This window comes from Pinus tabuliformis, chromosome 3_2 (assembly GCF_031772625.1).
Source record: "Pinus tabuliformis cultivar Carrire ecotype Pingquan chromosome 3_2, CPIR1, whole genome shotgun sequence".
Lineage (NCBI taxonomy): Eukaryota > Viridiplantae > Streptophyta > Pinopsida > Pinales > Pinaceae > Pinus > Pinus tabuliformis.
The window spans coordinates 677,942,778-677,964,967 of NC_142302.1; the positions used below are offsets into that span (position 1 = coordinate 677,942,778).

At 39.8% G+C, this 22,190-nt stretch overlaps 1 protein-coding gene across 4 annotated transcripts in view; it reads right to left on the reverse strand.

Annotated features, from left to right (window-relative positions):
• LOC149182459 (uncharacterized) overlaps nt 1-22,190 on the reverse strand; it is a 328,907-nt gene that overhangs the window by 169,083 nt on the left and 137,634 nt on the right. For all 4 annotated transcript variants that reach the window (XM_089416850.1, XM_089416851.1, XM_089416853.1 and 1 more), the window contains one exon: nt 15,233-15,300. In XM_089416850.1, the coding sequence (XP_089272976.1) occupies nt 15,233-15,300 (68 nt within the window). The remainder of the gene's footprint in view (nt 1-15,232; nt 15,301-22,190) is intronic.

A 22,190-nucleotide genomic window follows, 5' to 3' on the forward strand; every position in this document is an offset into this window, starting at 1 on the left:
CTTCATTGCATTGCAGTACATGCCTTCGAGCATGTTATTGGTGAAAGAGATTCTTTCCTACTTGATCATCTCATAGAACTATTCCCATGACTCAATAATATACAAATGATAACATGACTATAATTTGATGCATACATACCTCATCTTGATTTTCCTTTGATCCTCTTAGCTTCATTCGGTTGTCCTTGGTGTGGCCCTTCTTGCTTCATCTCTGCTTGCCTGCATATCATCTTTTTCTTGAATCCCATGAATGGGATTCCCAATGAGACACCTGCTTTTGTTTATGAATCTTCTTTTGAAGATTCCATCATAGGATCTTGAAGACCCTTACTCTGCAAATGTTTCTTTCCTTTTGATGATGGAGGTCTTCTAAGATTCTTAATCATGATCAATTTTCTTTCATTGTGGATGAGGTCCTATTCTAGGTATGCTCCTTCTACATGAATATCTTGAGCTATATCTACCATGCTCCTATATTCTAGAAGATATTTCTAACCATGCATTTTGTTCTATTATAAATGCTCCTTCTACATGAGTATTTTGAACTCTATGTACATCATGCTTCTAGATTCTAGAAGATGTTTCTAGCCATGCAATTTTATTCTATTCCTACATGCTTCTATCCTACTCAAAACCTTGAAAGAAGACCTTAAGTAAAGAAGTAGACTTAGTCATAGTAGAGATCCGGAGGATCTTCCTTCTTTTGCTTCTTGTCTTCTTCTTTCATTTCTTGAGTCACATGAGCTTCTTCCCTTTTTCTTTTGTTGTTTTTGTCCTTCTTTAGTTTAGGACAATTCCTCTTGTAGTGTCCATATTCTTGGCATCCATAGCATTGGATTTTGGACATATCTTTGTTGTTTGTTCTTCATGGACCAAATTTGCCAAATTTTCCCTTTCTCTTGGCCATGGTAGCAAATGCTTGCTCCTTTGATCCCACGTCTTCCTTTGCTTTAAGTCTTGTTTCCTCTATCTTGCATAGAGACCACATTTCACTTAGTGGGGTGGCTTCCTTCTTGGCATATATGCTTGATGTGAAGTTGCCCCAATCCTTAGGTAGAGCATTGAGTACTACAGTTGTCATTTCTCTGTCAGACATGACTTCCCCTAGCTCTTGAAGTTGATCCCTCATCTCAGAGATCTTCATGACGTAGGGAGCTATTCCTTCCTTTGATATCTTCATCTTGTATAATTCATTTTGTTGAGATATCACTTCTCCGGTTGTGGTTACCGAGAATAGCTCTACTAGTTTGTCATAGATTTCTTTGGATGTCTCCAACTTGGAGACATAAGGAATGAGAGAGTCTTTGATGGATTCTATTAGAATCCTTTGAGCTCTTGTCTCATCCTTATTATACTTGGCTAAGGCTTGAGTTTGTTCCTTAGCAGGAATAGTAACATTCCCTTTGATGTGTTCTAGGAGTTCATTCTCCTTGAGAAGTAAATCAGTCCTCTTCTTCCATGCAAGAAAGTTATTGGTACCTACCAATTTATTGCTTTCCTTGCAAAAAGACATTGATGTATATTCAGAAGGGGACATATACTTACTTGATAGATTTTGAGATGTAGTAGACTTGCTTTTTCCTTGAAGACTTGATGGCTTGCCTTCCTTAGATCTTGATGTTCTTCAAGTTGCTTTCTCCAAGTGGACTTGACTTGATGATGAGAGTTGCTTGATGACTTGTAGCTTGATGTAGGTCCTTCTTTGATTTGCTCTTCTTGTAGGTGCCTTTATGTAAGGCTCTTCTTGCTTTGTAGTCTTCCTTGATGAAAGATAGATGGTAGACCTTCTTGAAGTGATTGAGACTTCTTGGCTAGATGCTTCAACTTTTGTAGATGTCCTTCCTTGATGAGTGTTCTTGAGTTGCCCTTTCCTTGATGTGTCACCTTAGCTCTGATACCATGTTGAAGAATCAAGGGCAATGATGTATATTAGGATTCTTCTTGACTTGATAACAATTTGTGAAGCACTTTTACAATTATCTTAGCTTGATCTTCTTCTTATTATTAGTGTGTGTGTTTCATCAAACTGCTACCAAAAACATAAAGACAAGAACACAGATGTTGGCTCTCTGCCAGGGCCAAAACCTCTCTCTCTTAGAGAGGAAAACCCTTTGGTAAGTTTCTCTTATTGAAGCTTCTTATTGATCAATGCCAAACCCTAGACCCTTGACTAGGATGTCCTCCAAGCACAAGTCAAGTCCTTCCTCTATTCTGCACTTTGTTCCCGGCACATAGACTTCCTCCTTCTGGCACTTTGCTCCCCAGCACTTCGTCCTCCTTCTCTGCTGCTTGTCTAGAGATAGACCTTCCTTGAGTGAGCCTTCTAGAAGAGATGTTCTTCTTCTATCCTTTACTCAAGTAGACTTCTTCTTTTGTTGACCAAACGAGATCCTTCTTGAGGTATGACTATAATATTGTTCTGCTGCCCTAGTTTTTCCCACATGTGGAGGGTACCTTTAGAGAATTAGGGTCCTTTCACCTTCGCTAGAGAGAGAGACTTCTTCGCTTGACTTGAGAGGCCTAGTAGGCCTAATATCTCACCCAAACAATGATTATTCTTGGACTGTTCTCTAGTTGTTGTTATACCACAGGTTTACCCTCCTTTTCTTCGCACGTGTGACTGTTTCTAGCCCTAGAAACAGTCCTATATCTTTACTTTACCTTCTCCCTTTTTCGTTTCACTTTGGAGACCCTTTAGACTTGTTTTCCCTCCACTTCTTCTTGGCTTTTATCTTCTCTGATTTTAGAGATGCTTGTTGGACATTGAGAGGGAGTGGACAGCTTCTATATATAGAGGATTGTCCCTCCTTTCGGCCGACATTAGGCCGACATGCTATCTTTAGGCCGACTTGACTGTTTCTTCATTATACTCATCGTTTAGCTTCTTTTGGAGGACGTTGTTGCATGGAAAGGACTTGCACTTGGCTTGGAGGTATTCCTTTGACCTTATACAATTTTTATACATAGTGTAACATGTCCTCTAAGGGACTTACATAAATACATTGACTTTTTACTTCCTAGAAGCACTTAAACATGTGCTTGACCTACTTCAATGAACAAGAAACTCATTGATAAATATCATAAAAATAATTTCTCTTTTCTTGAATAAAGACCAAACCTAGTTACACTTTCTTCAATAGATTTGGAGGAAGATTTCTGCTAAGTTCACCAGCATTGACTTTCTGGTTTGGGCATCCTGTTGACTGCAGTTTGACTGGACAGATTTCACTGTGATTGGGCAAGTGAATTTTGTATATTGTACTCTCTCTCTGCTGAACTTTTGAAGAATAATAAGAAGAATTGATCAAAGAGGTTCCCCACATTGGGGTTTGTCCCTGGCATGTGCCACATATTGTGTCCTCTTGTCTTGGCTGGTCTTCTGCTTTTTATTTATGTTCTATCTGCCTTTACTGTCATGTTAATGTGATTGCTAATCTGGAAATTGATATTGGGCTAATAAGAAAAATTGAAGTAAATTGCTCTCGAGCATCGAACATACCATTGTTATCTAAAATCAACAATTATTGCTCTTGCTTCTATTACAATTTGGAAATTGCATCAAATGGATGTTAAGATTGTTTTTCTTAATGGAGTCATTGAAGAAGAAGTATATATTAAGTAGGCTCAAGGCTTTGAGATTCATGATAGAGAGACACATATTTGTAAATTGAAAAAGCCTTGTGTGGGCTCAAGTAGACTCTTCGTGCATGGTACTCTCATATTGATAGCTATTTGTTGAGTCTTGGTTTCAAAATGAGAGATGCAGATCCAAATTTGTACTTCAAAGTTGTTGAAGGTAAGCCCTCGATTTTGCTTCTATATGTAGATGATTTATTTCTGACAAGGGCAAACAATCCCATTGTTCTGTGTAAGAGGGAGTTGATTTCTAAATTTGAAATGAATGATCTTGTTCTTATGCATTAATATCTGGGATTGGAGATATGGCAAAAGCCTGGTGAAATCTTTGTTGGGCAAAGAAAGTACATCACAAGATCCTTCAAAAATTTGGCATGAAGAACTGCAAGTCCATGGACACTCCCATGGTGATAAATTTGAAGAAGTTGCAATATTGTGATTCTGATCTGGTTGATCCCTTTATGTATTACAAATTGATTGGCTCATTAAACTATCTAGTGAACACCAGACCTAATATCTGTTATGATGTGAACACGTTGAGCCAATTCTTGGTTGAGCCTCGACATTTGCATTGAGTTGCAACAAAATATATATTGAGATATCTGTGTGGCACCATTTATTATGGCTTGAGATATGACTATAATGGAAAATGGCAGTTGCATGGTTTTACTGATGTTGAGTGGGTTGGATGCATTGATGATAGAAAGAGCACTTCTAGTTTCTATTTAGCTTGGACTCTACTATGATTTCATGGTCAAGTAAGAAGCAAACTTTTGTTGCTCTTAGTACGGCTAAAGCTGAGTATATAGTTGCTTGTTCAGCCTGTTGTGAAGTTGTGTGGTTTTGTAAGTTGTTTGCTGGTTTGTTTGATCAGGTGTTGGAATCGACCATTGTATATTGTGATAATCAAAGTTGTGTAAAGCTTTCTGAGAACCCAGTTTTTCATGACAAGTCGAAGCACATTGAGATCAAGTATCATTACATCCAGAATATTGTCCAAAGAGGAGTTGTGAGGCTCGAATATGTACCTACTGATGAGCAAGTTGTTGATGTTTTGACGAAACCATTGTCCCGGATGAAGTTTGCTTATTTCAGAGAACAACTTGGAGTTGTTGAGAATCCCTCTCTTGGAGAGAGGGAGCATTGATTGTATAGCATCATGTGATTGACAATATTCCTTGGGATTAGCTGAGAGACCAAGGTTTATGGCCAGGAAGATTGTCCTGGTTACTCCCTTGGGTCATTGAGATTGATTGAGAAACCAATGTGGTCGGGGAGTTTGGTTTTGAGGCTTGGACTAATTTCTTAAGTCATTGTGTTTGACTGAGAGACAAGTAAGTTCGGTTGGGGACACTGATTTTGAGTTCTCTTTTTTGAGTCATTGAGTTTGACTGAGAGACCAAGTGGACTTGCTCAGGAAGATTGATTTTGTGTACTTTCTTAGGTCATTTTGCTTTACTAAGAAACCATTTCATACGGTTGGAGAGGTTGGCCTCATTGATTGATCCCATTAGTCAATTGGGTGTTGATCTTGATGCCGTTAGGTTTTAGCTTATAGGATGGGTTTGATGCTATGTATCTTTCCTTATGATGAGACTTGTACATATGATCTCTCCCTTGGGTTATTACTGAGATACCAATGGATTGATCAAGGAGATTGATCTTGAGAGAGAAAGACAAAAGTACCTCCCTAGCTAAGAGGGGGTGTTGAAAATTGGTAGCTTCGATCAGTATTTTCATTGGCAAAACAAAGAAGAAATTATGTATTTTTTTATATTGACCAAGTCGACCTCATTTGCACAAGTTGGCCTATTAAATTTGGTAACTAGGGCCAAACTTCACCTTAGACAGCTCATATGAGGCAACTGATATTTTTATTGTATTCCTCTCTTCAAGAGGTGTAGGATTGATCTAAATATCATCCCATTCTTATATGTACAAATGGAATTATGAATTTATTTTTGATTATGGACAAATTGTCAAGGTCGGCCAGCCATCTAATTTTCACCGTCAAGCCCACAACGTTGCATATAAATATAAGGAGCCGCCTCCTCATTTTGTCATCTCATCTCACACTCATTCTTCTCTCTCCTTCGTTGATTGGGTACAAATTTCAGAAGCAACTCTCCACACGTGCGAAGAAGAGAAGGGTTTTCTGTCCCTGCATTCACCAGTGTTGACCAAAGTTGCAAGAGGGTTGTTTTGACTTGCGTTGACCTATTTTGACTGTGGTTTTGTGTGGGGGGTCTCTATTTGGGTAGGCCGCATTTTTGGACACAGAAATTGAGGTTGTTTGACCACTATTTGACCGGCGTTGACTGCAAAAAGGTTTGTTGCAGCATTGACTTTCGTTGACCATATTTGACTGGACTTTCAAATTGTTTTTGGGTTGATTTGACTAGCTATTGGAGGCCGAGTAGACCAAGTTTGAACGAGCTATTTTGGAGGTCAAAATCTGCCTTGTTGACCAACATTGACTTTCTAGTTATGGCTTTCTGTTACTGTTGTTTGACTGGTCAAGTTTCACTTTGATTGAGCAAGTGAAAATTGTATATTGTACTCTCTGTTGAACTTTTGAAGAATTATAAGAAGAATTGATCAAGGGTTTCCCCACATTGGGGTTTGTCCCTGGCTAGTGCCATATCTTGTGTCCTCTTGTCTTGGCTTGTCTTCTACTGTTATTGTTTATGTTCTATCTGCATTTTACTATCATGTTGATGTGATTGCTAAACTGGATATTGATATTGGGCTAATAAGAAAATTGAAGTAAAATTGCTCTTAAGCATAGAACATACCATTGTTATCTAAAATTAACATGGTATCAGAGTTGAGGTGAAGACAAAGCCCAAGCAAGAGTGAGAAGAGCAATCACTAAGAGGAGCAATCTCTGATCAAGGACAAGATTCAATGGCCTCCACATCCTACTTCAAGTCTGATGATAAGCTTCATGATAAGTCTGATTATCATGCATGGAAGATGTCTCTTGATTTGACTTTAGAAGAGCAAAGATGTTATGGATTATGTGCAGGGAAATATTTCGGAAACTCCTTCTAATGCACTGGCTGCTGCTAAGACAAAGTTCAAGAAAGGTAAAGTCAAAGCAAAGAAGATCATCAGGGATTCTATTCATAAGCATTTAGTTGCTTACATCTCCTATTTGAACACATCAAAGGAGATATATGACAGGTTGGTTGGCATGTTCAAATCTAGCAATGCAAACCAAGTTCTCTTTCTCAAAAACAAGCTGAAGGATATAAAGAAGGGAAGAAATGAAGACATTCAATCCTACTTCATGAGGATTACTGAGATCAAAAATGGTCTTCTTTCGATTGGAGAAGTTATTGCTAATAGGGAGCTTATTCTCATTGCCCTTGGAGGACTCCCTCGTGAATTGGCACGTGTTCGACACCACTATTCTTAACAACGACAAGATTCCAGGTTTTGAAGAATTGTTGACTGGATGCTCTCAAGAAGAAACAAGGATGATGAAACTAGATATGCCTTCAAATAGGAACAATCCTACTGCATTCTCCGCTCATGCTAAAAAGAAGAACAATGCAAGTTCAAAGAAGCAATGTCAAGGAAGGACAAGTTTCAAAAATGGAAGGAAGGGAAGATGCTTCATTTGCAACAAGTTTGGCCACTATGCTAGGGAGTGTCTTAATAGAAGGGATACACCTCATGATGTTGACAACCACAACAACAACAATTTCAGGGGCAACAACAATCAAAGGAATGGCAGATTCAACAACCAAGGAAAAAGTAATGCTCCTGCTCCTCATCAAGGAAATGGTCGCCCTCCCAAGAGATCAAGAAACACCAAGTATGATGAATCTAAGGTTGTTGATAACAAGTAAAAAGAATTTTATCTTATATCTGCCCTCTCCACTGCACCTCCTCTGGACACTTTGGGAAATTGGTTGATTGATAGTGGTGCCTCAAGGCACTTAACTGGGTATAAGGAACCTCCTAGCACAGATATATATTGGGCATTCGTTGACCTCATTTGGTATCACATCACTCATCAATTCAATCTGAAACAAGAAGATGTGTTCACACGTGAAGAAGAAGATTTGTCTCTATGTTGACCAACTATTTGATTTCTATTTGATCAACATTGACTTGGGATTATCTGCCCCTATTTGGCCGAGCTTTTGACTGATCTTGGAGGCCAAAATTATCTATGGTTCATTGAATGTGGTTGACCTCATATTTGCTTTTGGTTTGGCTCGTTGACTGAGAGTTGACCGCAAGTCAACTTCTGTGATTTGACCGAGACTTTAACTATGGAATTGCAGGCCAAATTTCGGCACCTTTTCATCAACTACCTCAGGATGAAATTCGACCGTCTGTTGCAAACTTTGACGTGGACAATGTTGACTTTTCTCTCTCATTTGACTGGTTTGACTTGGCATTTATTGAGGTCAAAGATTGGCATTTTTACTGGAATATTTTGATGTACATTTTGATGAATTGAATTCTCTCTCATAAGGAAAGATTATTGGGTTTTCCCCCTTGTGGGGTTTTGTCCCAATAAATTTTGGTGTCTCTTGTCTCATTGTTTATTGTGATCTCTATTGCTCTATTGAAGAAGTTAGTGGTTGAAATTTGTCATGTGTAATTGTTTAATGATTGGAATGCTCTAAATTGTATCATTGGAAGTAGTTATTGGTTTGAAATCTTGTATTAGTCTTGATTGGACTAGAACATCAACAAACACTACAAGTGTCCTGATCCTCTTGGGTTAAACACCTCATATGCACATGGCTCCACTACCTGATGTGCAACTTTGCAACCCAATGAAGATACTATCTCACAAAACTCATCAAGCTGCAATCCATATGAAGCTACCTCGTGCATCCTAAAGCATTCCTTGCCAAGGCACTTGAGTTGTCGCAACTTACTTTGACAAGTGAACAGAAGTCAATCAATGGTATTGACAACCCTCCACTCAACATATTGGTGTGCATCGAGTTCTCTGCCAATCCACCAAAGCTCCCATTCTGCCATCCCAAGCTACAATAATCCATAGCTCCTTGTTTGAACATTTTGCTCCATGTCTCACAAAGCATACATGACCAACTCACTTGACAACATTGTCACTTCTTGCAACAGTGCCACAACTCACTTGACAACATTGTCACTTCTTGCAACAGTGCCACAACTCACTCTCAAAGTTGCCAGCTATGCACAAATCTAACCCAACTTCAAACTTTTGCATAGTGGAATATACCAACAAATAGATTAATGATAGCACACAATAGTTATGCCCCAAAACTTGTTTCTTACAATTCCATTAATATGAAAACTCACAGGGCTCTCATACCAGGGATAGTGGCCCTTTACAACCCTGTACAAATGCCAAAATATAAAGTCTAGCCCTTGAACAAATCTCCTAGGGTTGAGGCTTTGTCCTCTAAGCCTTTCCTGCCTAATTATCAATACCTACAACTCTTAACTACATTGTTGTACAACTATTAATACCTGGCCATACTCCTTTAGCCCTCAAGCCTTGAGTTGTCCCTTGTTTTCCTTCACAGCTGGCCTGCAGTCCCTTTTAGCCAACACTTTTCTCTTTCAGGTAGCCTTTACGAGTTCTTCATCAGCTACTCTTAACCTTTAGAAGCCTGGCTTACTGCTACAACAAGCCTTTACCAATCACAATAGGCCTGTGTTCTATTCTCCTTAGTTGTGGGTTGCTTCAATCCACCTATGGCCAACCTCCTTGTGGTTGTGGGACACCTAACTAGGTTGTAGATGCCTCTCTAGGCCCTGCGACTAACCTCCTTGTGGCTGAAACCTATTCCTCAGCCCTATGGCCACTTCTACTTAGGCTTGTGGTCAGTTGCAGCTTGTTTTCCTCTGATGTGGCTGCTTTATGGCCTTCTTTCTCCACACGTGCAACCTCTAATCTAGCTGCGGCTAGGCTATTTAGGCTCGTAGCCTCCCCCGTGGTTGTGGCCTCCTTTAGACCTTCAAAGCTAGCCCTAATCCATGGAAACTCGACCTCCTTGCTATCATCTCTTGTGACTTCCTTTTGATGCTTTCAGCTACGCCCTTTTAGCCCTCTTGCTCACCACATAAGAAGAATGATCCTTCACCTTGTATTTATACCTTTCCAAGGGGTTTGTCTCTTGGCCTTACTGGTCAACTTGAGCTGATGTGACCTTTAAGCCAACTTATAGTTAAATTTAAATATCAAATGTTTTTCCATGGGTGCAAAACCCCAACAAACAAACCCGAAATCGCCAAGGACCTTTCGAACCGAAAATACCTTCCAAGCTACCAACCTTCAACAACCATCGAGGCCAAGAAGGCACTATGGCAAAGTTGATAGGGCTACAAAGGATGGTGTCGCAAGTTGAGTGTTGCGCTAGGCATGATCAGGTAGTTTCGAGACACGATAGCCAACAAGCAGTTGCAGGCAAAGTCATTGAGCAGAGTCATTGGGCATAGGATCTGCCACAATAAGCATGAGTCGATAGTGGTCGACCAATCATGGTACTGTGACCCACCAAAAGAAGGTAGCCCTAGGAGAATTTTTCTCCTATTCATCTTCTTCCAGCCAGCAGCCCCTAACAACCACCTTGTAGCCAATGTGATGTGCCAATTTATCTCCACCACTTGCATCAATTGTAATATTTCCTCGCCGATTTGTAAAGAGAATATGTTAAAAGGTCTGAAATCCAACCCAAAAGATATGCTTTTCATTGTGCAATCGGGTGCTTATGCTCGTTTTTCATTTGGACATTTTGGGCATGGATTATTGAGTGACTTGGAAGAAGGAAGGGCTTTAACCATGGTTTTGTTGCCTCACCTTAAATGGGAGGTTAATCCTAAATCCTAGTCTTACAGGATCTCCCCTATTGGCCTATGGCTTTAGAAAGGACACTACTTGGGAAACCCTGATTTTGGTAGCGTGGTCCCATTTTGCCATTCCATATTTTTCACTCCCCTCTGCACATTACAAACCCTATTCCACCATTTCCCTTCTCTGGGTCCACAAGGCACTGGCACACCCCCTCCCCATGTCCACGTATCTAGGTCGGGCCTAGAAATGTTGCCCCAAAGATTGATGTAGTTAAAAGAAAGTTAAAAGAATCATATCATGGCCACAAGCAAGAAACAAAAGAAAAATAATATCATAAAATGCAAAAGATGGTCAGGATATTAATAATAGCACGTGGCCAAAAGCCAAGCATGAACTCTATCCCGTATCATTATGCCCATCACCTTGGTTCCTAGGACCATTGAGTGCCCCATCACATCAACCCACGCACATCCCAAGCCCTAGTGGGCGATGAACAGCCCCACCTTTAAGGGGGTAATAACTTCTATACATCATTCACAACATGCTCATTTCCTAGAGCTTTGAGTAGTAATACAAAGGAAAAATCAAGAAAAGGCAAAAGGCAAATAAAGAGGGTTAGAAAAACAAAGGTTGGTGTAACTCATGTATCCACGATTGCTCCCTCCTCACACCTATACACCCAATATGTGGACGTCCTCATTATTGTTATCCTTGTACCCATGGCATTTGGCTCTGAGAACCGCTTTATCCCCATTCGTTTCATCATTATTCATATGCCACCTATTGACTGAAGGATGTACCAGGGACATGTCTTTCCCCTTAGTGGCTAGGAACACCAAATAGGATCCTCTAATAGCCACTCCTACCTAGGGAGGTAACTCTATTACGAGATTAAAGCCAAAAATTTGAAAGAGGAGCCCCATATGAAGTCTCAATTTTCCCTTGACTAACAAGCTTGGCTCACTTACATGCACCAATGATTAACTGTACCTAATGGTGAAGATGCAACACTGGACATTATGTGTGATTGGCAGGTGGATTTCATCATGGGTTGGGCAACTTAACTGGGGCCTAAGTCCACTAGAGGAGCATATGACACCCTATAGGTGAAGCATTGAGAGCCATGGGACTCCTCTCACTTGCATACCATCATTCCATGGGCATCTTCAGCACCACAACAATTTGTACTTTGCCCCACACTATTCATGAGATGATGCACTTAGACCAGTCAGCTTAGCAGTGTGCACACAGTTTCGCAGTTGATCTGAGGCCCAAATGAGGTTTGTCTCACCCCTTGAGAGATGCGAGGGCTAGCACTATTCTCCAAGCCCTCAGTGTTGGAGCAAATCCAGGCTATTCTACAACCAAGAGACCCATGAGACCCATTTTGTGACGCAAACACAAAACTAGGGTCCACAAGATGATTTGCATGGATATCTAGGGTTCAACCCCTAGAGGATGATTTTTGGAGCCCTCTTGATTCAATTTGGCACCAAGAGAGCTCAACACATGCCTCCAAGAGGCCCACGCAGTGATGACGTTAGCATTTCGACCCTCTTGTGGGTTAATCTTTATGATTTTACATTGGCTATGTGGTTGGCTTGTAACCACACTTAGTTTTTCCCATCATTTGACAACTAATAGGGGCTTTAGGCTATTATTAGACTTCATTGGACATGTATAAATAAGAGAGACCTCATTTGAGTCTCTCATCATCATCACTTGGGGAATTTAGAGCTCATAGGAGAATTCACAGTTGTTCCTTCTTGGCTACTGGAGATCCTTGGAATGCATTTTGATGTTTGGAAACTATTTTGGATTGTCTTTGGAGCTATTTATTTGGTGAATGGATGGACATACTACATGTTATCATGTAAGTGCCTATTATTGAAGATTTTCATTTTGAATTTGTCTAATGTATGGAATTGTTGCTTCTAGATTATGCTTGATTGTGCCCTAATTTATTGAAAATAAATTTTAAAGGCTATCTAGTTGAGAATTGCATATGTTACTCATTGTATAACATGTAATGAATGTTCCTAGTGGAGGAATTCTTATAACTCTCCATCAAACTCCATTTATCATTGAGTGGGTAAATGTTGGAATTTTGATACCTAGGGCATCAAATTTTGGCCTCCTTAGCAACAAATTTGGCTTATCTATCACATCCTTGACTCCATATGCCTAAAGGACAAGGCACTAATCCAAGTCATTGGTGATCAATCCTAAATTTTCTCCATAGTTTCTCTCCTAAAATCGATCGTTTTAAGGCTAGGGTGAAAATTTAGGGCTTGCAACGAAATTTTAGGGAGGCTTTTTGGTGATTTGAGAGCCTAAACATCAAGCTTAGGGTCTAGGCTACCTATTCTCCAAGTTTGGTGGTCATCCACAAAATATCTTGCCCTAAGTGTTGCTCCAAGAGGGAAACCCTAGTTCTTTTACCCTCAACTTGAGGACTTCCTTGAAGGTTGTAAGAGCTTAGTACTTGTTGAAGTATATCATACGAAGCCTTTACTCTCGAGGCTTCACCTTGTGAATACGTATCATCATCTAAAATCTCAAAACCCTAGGTCTTGAGCCTCCTTTTTCTAAGGCTTTTCATTGAGAGCATTTTTCTTCTTTGAAGCCTTGAAACATTATTGAGTCTCTCTCTTGAATGAGTTCTAGCTTGATAACTTTGTGCCATATACCTAGCCTATCTATTTTAAGTGATCTCCTTCCTACTGGGACTCCTCCCATCAATGAAAGTTCATAAAGAGCAAGGTGTTTTTGCTGAGGTGCCATTGGGCCTCTACCCATTATTAGCACTTAGTTTAGCTATTTGTCTTGTAGGGTTTCCCTCTCCAAGGACTGCTAGATTTTGTGGTAACAGGTACAAAGGACAATACCAACAAGGTTTGCCAACAAAACTGGCAAAGGTCAACCCTCAAGATCGTACCAGTCAAAGGTATGGTAGTAGATTTCGTTGATGTCTCAAAGGACTAAGACAGATCCTCAAGTGAGATACTAGCAGATCTATAAACTAGCAAGTTTCCTAAGGGCGCTAGAAGGACTTAGCACAGGGAGAAGCAAAGTTGTGACAAAGAACAAGGAGCAGGTAGCTTCGAAGGTTGAGCATCTCAGAGGCAGTCAATGTTTAGGTTTAGGAGGGGAGGAGTAGTCAACAGATTCCCCCAAATCTGTCAATAAGGTCTCTTGGCACGAGATGACCTTATAGGAGGTTCAGGAGCAAAAGGGTTCTAGGAACTAGGCCAAGGTAGTCTGATTTCAAGAATTTTCTAGACTAAAGAGTAGGAAAGCCTTCCAATTCAAAGGGAGCAACCAAGGCAGCAAATGCAGGATCGAAGTCAATTCCAAGAGGCAGAAGTACCTCCCTCGCTAAGAGGGAGAGTTGATGTTTGTAGCTTGGACAGGTGCTTCTGCACAAGCCTAAGTGTCTAGGCATGCAGAAGTCGCCCAAGATCTCCCTAGAACACTTGCTCTAGTGTAAGCAAGTTGCTAATGTAAAGTAAAATTAGAAAAGGTAAATTACTTCAGCAATTATGTTTTAATCTCAACCCTTGATCTCAAGGGAGGCCAAATCTAATCTCGGCCATCAATCACTGGAGATTAGGGTTAGGGATTTAGCTCAATATAAAGTTATAAAATCAAGGCTAGGAAGAGTGAGAAGATACCATACAATAGCACAAGACTAAGAGAGCCATCTCAGTGAGGAGTGCGATACTCTATGTGTGTTGAGTCCGAGGAAGGGGGAAGCAAGGAGATCCAGATCAACCAAGGAGGGCTTGATCAACTGGATCAAATCTAATGTTGTATGTAATTCCTCAGTTGGGCCATCTTCCCAAGAAGGGAGCCCAAGTAAGTTTTGAGGAAATTTAATGAAGAACTCTGATTGGGCAGAATCTGTTGTGTCAATTTCGTGATTGAGATAGGTATTGTTTGCTTTTCGCTATATTTATTTGGTTAACTCCCTAGCTGGTGCTTTTATTTAGTAGACGTAAATCTCCTCGGAACTAATTGCTGGTTTGCTAGCGTAGGAAAAATTAACAATAGGCAATGGAATAAACATAAATAAATGCCTAAATACCAAATAAATAATAATAACAATACATAATAAGTTAATAACTGACACAATAAATGAAATGACAAATGCTGACTAAAGGACATGACTTATCAACCATGGCTACTAGTTAATGCTACAAGTACACCATCAGATGGCATTGTAAACATTTATATCTTTCATCATATCTTGTTCAGTTATATTTATAACTTGTCCTATATGGATTTTTGTTTATTGTCCTTCTTAAGTTGAATATTTCTTCAGTAAATGAACATTGTTCATTTCAGCATTAATATAATCATCTTATCTCTCTTCAACTATGTGCTACATTGTGAGTGTGCATAGTTTTATACTAAAATCTCCATCAACGTGAAACATCCACCTAGACTACTTCATTGAACATAGGTACTCTGGAGTAAGTAAAAATATAAATGAATGAACCAGTGGTTTTTCCACAGCAGCTATGAAAGAAACCAGGCATACAAAATCATTGCAGTAGCATCACCATTAATTCAGAGCTATCAACCTAGATCAATTCGTTGAACATAGGTACCTTGATGTAAGTTAAGTGAGTGAATAAGCATTTTTTCCAAAGCATATAAAAAACAAAGTAGGTTTACTAACATTAAACGCTCACCTTCTTTAACTTTTTTTTCTGCAGGGACACAGTTCTGTGAAAAAGAAGAAAGAAAATTACAGGGCGGAGTGAGACAGAGTAAACACACCTTGGTAAGCCTTCTCGTGAACTCTCTCCAGTCAATTGTGCTAGTAGCTCCCGCGATGTTGCAACATACTGCCCAAATATCACCACCACCTCTATTAAGTTGATTTACAATCATTCACCTCAACCATATAGTGTACGTTCAATACAAAATCTTAGTAGAAGCAACAAAAGATTTCTATAATGAAATATTCTTCTTTCTGCCTCAAAAATCCATGTCAGTGTGAAAAAACAATCTAACAAAAGCTGATACCTTGAACAAAACTAACTAATGAATTAATATTTTAGAACAAATTTAGATAGATTTTATTAAATTATTAATGTCTACTAGTGGACAAATGTGGCCAGTCGAACTGAGAGATATACAACATATACAACAGACTATGAAAAGCCCCACTTCCCTCTATACAGTAATATCATAAATAAAGTTAAGGAAAAATAAATTTAAATGAGAATACATAACTCTAAAATAATGAAACGGAAGTTTATTTACTTCCAGGAAAAGTGCAGTTACACGTAGAAATTTCTAGAACGACTTCTATCCAACTTATATAGCATCATCATCTGCAAAATTTTGACAACAATTTAAAAGAAAATGCACTTCCTCTAAGGACATTACCATTACGCTTCATAAATTATAACTCAAAACTTTAACAATAAATGATGCTGATCTATGAAAACTTTTTATTTGAATTTCTAAGAGCAATTAGTGATTTGGCCAAAATGATATATGAGTTACAGTTGATTTAATATAAGGCTGTAGGAACGACATAATATTCAAACTATGAACGTGTGAATAAAATCAGTACTGATATCACTCTTGCTCTAAATAAACTTTTCATGTGCCTAGTACAAAAATGGAATTCATACAAAAATCGCAGAAAAGGACGAGTAATATAAAATTCAATATCATTATCACCATCGGAGGCCCTAGATCCTACCACACTGAAATGGAATCAAAATTGATTATAGGTCCTCGATCTAAATGAAATTTATTTATATTTCTAAACCCATTAAACTTGGGAATAAATCATTGTCAAAAACAGGTTGTTACAGAATACATATGATAAAAATTATGGATTTCAGTGAACTGCATTCTTAGTCTTTGTTTGAACCATGAAAAGATGAATTGAAGCTCTAAACTCTTATTTTCTAACTTGAAACTAGATACTGTGCATGAGCAAATCATAAAATCTTAAAAATTGAAGAGTGATAACTCGCAGACTTGATTCTAAATGTGCAAATAGAAATTAAAATTTTGCATTATGTTTTAATTTTGAATTTTGAATTGATACTAGTGACAAAAGTCGAAATTCATATTATTTTTAATGTGAAAATTCGATTCAATTGTGGTGCTCAGCACAATTCTTCTGGGCAGATGTAACAGCCAACCTAGTTATATGCAGATTCCAACCCACTTGTTCCATTATTTGCCTCGGAACTCCAAATTTCATCTAAAGAAATTCTCCCATCACCTTGAATTTGATTTCAAAAGGATTAAATGGCATGATAAAGATGGAAAATATTCAATTAGATTGTTTGAACCATTTAAAAATAAAAAAGAAGATGAAGTTCAAATGGGCAAGTGTTATCATTTTAATGGAGTTGAAAGTGAGAGGCTTTAGAGATTTTTGAGGGTGGCAAGAGTTTACCCAGGCTTCCTCTATGTTGAAGCTTATAATAGCTTCAGAAGGTCTCTACATGGGCTTGGTGTCTTAGCATGTGGAAGATGATATAATGCCTCTTTAAGTGCTTGCTTGGTAGAGTCAATGATTTATCTCTTCTTTCTTAAGTCTAACTTAGGAAAAGTACAATAATTAAAGTCAATTAATTATTGTGGACTATTAAGTCATTTTCTAAGGATAAATAATTTAATTATTTAAGTGACCTAGAAAAGATCTCAACCATTGACCTCCAATATATTCTATAAGAGAGATTAGGGTTAGGGATTTGGGCTTAATGAAGGTTATAGAAAGAAGCCTAAGGAAGAGGTGAAGACACAAGAGAGGAGACACCACAAGAGAAAGCAATTTTCTCTAGTGTGAGTGGCTTAGTAGACTAAAACACAGAGGAAGAAGACTACAGGAGGATTCGAGGACCCATCTAGGAGGCCGAGTTGCTGGAGATAGCAGGGCCGAGTTACGAAAGAGAGAGGGAGGTCAATTTAATTGGAGAAGTCGATTTGTTGGAGGCTGAATTTCCTGATGTGCAATGGCAGCCTGTAGGGAAGGAACAGAGTCGATTTGCTAGAAGATTGTTGGACCAAATTTCTGCAAGCCGAATTCCTTCAGAGGCCAATTTCCAGAGGCCGCTCATCCAGTGGGGGCCAAGTTACATGTTCCAGTAAATATATTTTTCCTTGTTATTCCTTGTGGGACGAAAACCCTATTTTTCCATATTAATGAATGATGGAGAATTGTTGTTAGTATTTATTTTTTGCAATGTGTGATTGATCTCTCCATATATTTATTTTTTGTTGCATATATTTCTAAAGGTTAAAATATCAATGATTTTATTTTTTGATGATTCAAAATTTATTTGGTTAATTAAATAAATTGTTGGCAATAAATAATTGTCGTGAGAAAATAAATTTGGGTTGGTAATAGAAAATTTAACATGGTATTAAAGCTTTCTAGATAACTCTGAGAGAGAAATACAAGATCACTAGGGTTCGCAGCAACAAATTTCTTTAATAGCAGTAAATTATTTTTAATTTTGCAGTTCGGGTTTTATGGCCAAGGTCGATTTGTGAAGATGGCATCACTGAATAGTTTGCAATATGAAGACAGGCAGGATGGGGTCATTAACTTGAATACTTGGAAGGAGCAAATTACCATGACTCTAAAAATGAATGGTTTGTGGGATCTTGTGAACGTAGACATTTAGGTTCCTTCAAATCCAAACCTTGAAGTAGAGTATAATCTCAAGGATATGAAAGCGAGGTGTATAATTTTGGATGGTGTGAAGGATCATATAATTCCTCACATATCAGGAAAGGACACAGGATGTCATGTGGGTAGCCCTAACTAGCCTTTATCATAACACAAACGAAAACGGGAAAATGGTGTTGCGGGAGAAATTAATAAACATCAGGATTAACAAATCAGAGACTGTAATATCTTACCTCACGAAGATCTAGTAGGCTTGTGATGAGATTGCAGTTGTTGGGGAAACTGTGATTGATTCGAAGTTGGTGAAAGTAGCTCTAAAGGGTGGCATTAAGCATTGGACCACCTTTGTGGATGGGATCCTTGCTAGGAAACACCTTCCTGATTGGGGTCGTTTGTGGGATGACTTCATCTAGAAGGAGATCTGGGAGACCCATTGACCGGAGGACAACAAAGGAATAGTGAAGAGAAAGATGAGCTTGCTCTTGCGACACAAGTGAAAAAGGGCAAAGGGGAGGCCAAGCAGAACTAGAGTGGAGGTGGACCTTCACAGAATAAAATGGAGAAGGACATGAGCAAAGTCAAGTGATTTGCATGTCACAAGTTCGAGCATTTTTCCAGTCAGTGTCCAAACAGGAAGAAGGTCAAGGGAAAGACAACCATTGCATCGATGGACGAGATCGCTCAAAAGTGTGAGAAGAACTTTGCCTTGGTATCATGCCTTTCTAGAACCATCAAGGGTTGTTTGGTTTGTGGACATCTCGTCACATGACGGGATCTCGAGACATTTTCACTAGCGTGACCAAGGAACATAAGGATATACATAGAGCTTGGTGATAATGCAATGGAAGGCATTGATAGTATTGAGTATCAGATGGACTCGGCTAGGTATCATGTAGGTGAACGAGGTGTTGTACGTACTAGGTTAGACATACTAGGTTTAGAGAACAATCTCCTTTTAGTTTTGGCGGTAGAAGATGTAGAAATTTTGAATAATAAACACTTATTCACAGAGATTATCCCGACTATACACTATTGCGGAATACATGCATAATACATAACCTCCTCTACGTTGATCATCAATTTAGCAGCATTAAAAACAATGAAACATCAATCGCATGCAACCATTAACACAATATGTATCCCGGGGAAAGCTTACAGCTGAAAACCCCACACTATCTATATATTAATGATTGAGAACATGTAACATTACATAGTACAATACTCTTCACAAGTATCCAGCACTATCTCCACCTGTTACACACAATACAGCTCAGATCTGATCTCCAAATCTCCTCCGCTGCTTGCCTGCCTCCACTACACAATACCTGCTGAGAATGAATGAATCCAAACTCGTTCCAAGTTCTATTTATCTTGGAAAATCACTCACACTGGAAATCACGTGAGCACAGGCTATATCACTGGGCATATGCAATTCTCATGGGCATACTCAATCCTTTGATTGTGCAAGATCTCATGCACAACTATAGTCACAACTGATAGCAATCTCAACCTCTAACACCTGTCTCCACTGAATTGCACATGCACTGAGTTAACTGATATATTCTTCAGTTGCATTATGAGTTAATAATTAGTGAATTAATTAATAACTAATTCACACAACTCATCACTTAGTCTATTGGCCAGTTAGACTAAATACAACTAGTTCAACTAAGTCAAAGTGAACACAACTCCATTAGCTGCTCATCCAAATCCACAGAACTCAACCACATGAGTTCTAACTGATGTCCTGCATGCAATAGCTCAACTGACCCACAAAGAAAGCGTATTTCCTTCTGACAGCTGCATGTGCCACATCTGTAGCTCAAACTGAAGTGCTCCAAGAGGATAAGATAAAGTTTATAGTCTAAATATTATTATGAGACAATAATATTTGACTTTTCTATTTTTGACTAGCAGTCTAAAAATAGACTCTGATCACTCCTGCTGTGATCCAAAAATAGAAGTCCATCTATTTTTCCCAACATGACCAATCATCCATAAACAGCAAACTGCAACTCATAGACCATGATCCATATGTCTAAAAATAGACATAGTCTAAAAATAGACTTTGCGCCAAAACTTGCCTGCAGGACCACTTAGTGAAGACGACTCCTTTCCACTAAGCTCCATCATCTTGTTGCATTCTCAACAAGCATTTCTTGTTGCACACTTTTCAACACTCCCTCTCAACAAGAAAGGCTTCCTCTCAAACCCGATCCTGTAACTCTGGAATGTTCTGCATGCAACACATCTACCCGGTCCACTTTGCTCCAACAACACTTGGAACAAAAACACTCCCAACTGACCACTCTGTTGGGCTAGGAACATACTCTGATGCTGAAGCTCTACCTGCTGCTGACAAGTGCTCCCTCTCTGACATCTGTGCTACTGCAACATCTCCATGCATCTCGCACCATTGCACACCTCTCTGTGCCACCTAGCACTGTGCAAAACACTTGTGCCTCTCGCATTGCTGCAGCTTGCATGCTATGCGCTGTCTTGGGATTCCCTACACTATCGCTCTCTCTGCCGCTCCATCCGCATCTGTCTCTACCCAATCAGTCAGTTCCTGCTACTACACATTGGGGCTCCTGTAGCAAGGTCTCATCCAAGAGGTTGGGTACCTCAAGGATCCTGCCCCTCCTCCTTGGGACGATCAAACCACATCACCCCACCTCCTACCTGGAGGTATGGCTGCATGCGATCCCTCAACCCACCTGGCTCGAAGTTTCCCCCTACTGGAGGTCTCTGCATGAGAAGATGTCTCTGCTCGATCTCCTCTCAGCTTCCCCTGTTGTGGCTGCTCCACAACCTCCTGAAGCTGCTGCACCAATCGTGGCTCCTCCACAATCGTCTGAGACTTCTTCTGGCTCTGCATGTTGAGAGTTAATATACGCTCCCTCTCAACCACCAAGTTTCCATCAGTTGCCTCGCTGCTCAAGGCTTTGCATGCATCTTGAACCTCAAGAGCATACAGGTTCTTGACCCGTGAACCAATCTGCTTCATCTGTCTAGTGATGATGTGTCTAAGGAAAACCTTTCCCTTACTGAAGACTACATCATAGCCTCTATCTTCCAGCATCGCGATCGACACCAAGTTTCTCTCCAGTGCTGGTACATACTTGACATCGGTCAAGGTAAGGCGAGCTCCATGCTCCCTCTAAAAAATAACCGTGCCTACACCTGAGACACTATACTTCTCATCATTACCCATCGCTATGAGTATCTGGAGATCTTTCTCCTCCAAAGTACTGAACAAACTTTTGTCACCGGTCATGTGGAAAGAAGCTCCACTGTCAAGAAACCAACCACTTGCCATCATGGATGAAACCATGCATGCGAAGAGTGTGAAATCCAACTCAAACTGCGAAGCAAGTGAGATTGCCTCACCTTCAGATCCTTCCCCGGATCCCTTCTTGGATTTCTTCTTTGGGCAATTAGTAGCATAATGGCCCAACTCATGACAATGAAAGCATCACACCTTCGACTTGTCAACCTTCTTCCCATCATTGGAAGAACTAGATTCGGAAAGAGAAACCTTCCCCTTCCCCTTCTTCGCCTTACTCGCTAAGGCACAGTTCTCCTCATCATGCATAGATGAAGAACTGTCTCTGGTGCGCCATCTAATCTCCTCTTGCACAAGATCCGACCAAAGTCTCTCCCATCCTGGCAATTTCTCCCTTCCATTCACCGAGTCCTGGTAGCTATGCCAACTCTTAGGAAGGCCAAGGAGTGCTAGACTCACCATATCCTCATCCTCAACAGTTACCCCCACACTTCCCAGCTCATCCCGGCATTGGGTGAACTTCGTGAGATACTGGGGCATACTGTCTCCATTCTCACACCTAATGTTTCTGAGTTTATCCTTGAGCGCCAACTTCCTCTGGTCGCTCTTGCTTTGGAATAATTTTGTCAACGTTTTCCACATCAAATATGGAGAAGCCTTTCCATGGAGGCTGGACACAATGTGATCCCTCACGCCCTCCAACAGAATCCTTCGACACTTTGCTGTCTTCTTTTGCCAATCCCCAACTTGAGTAGCATCAGTAGGTTTTGGGACATCCGCATCTA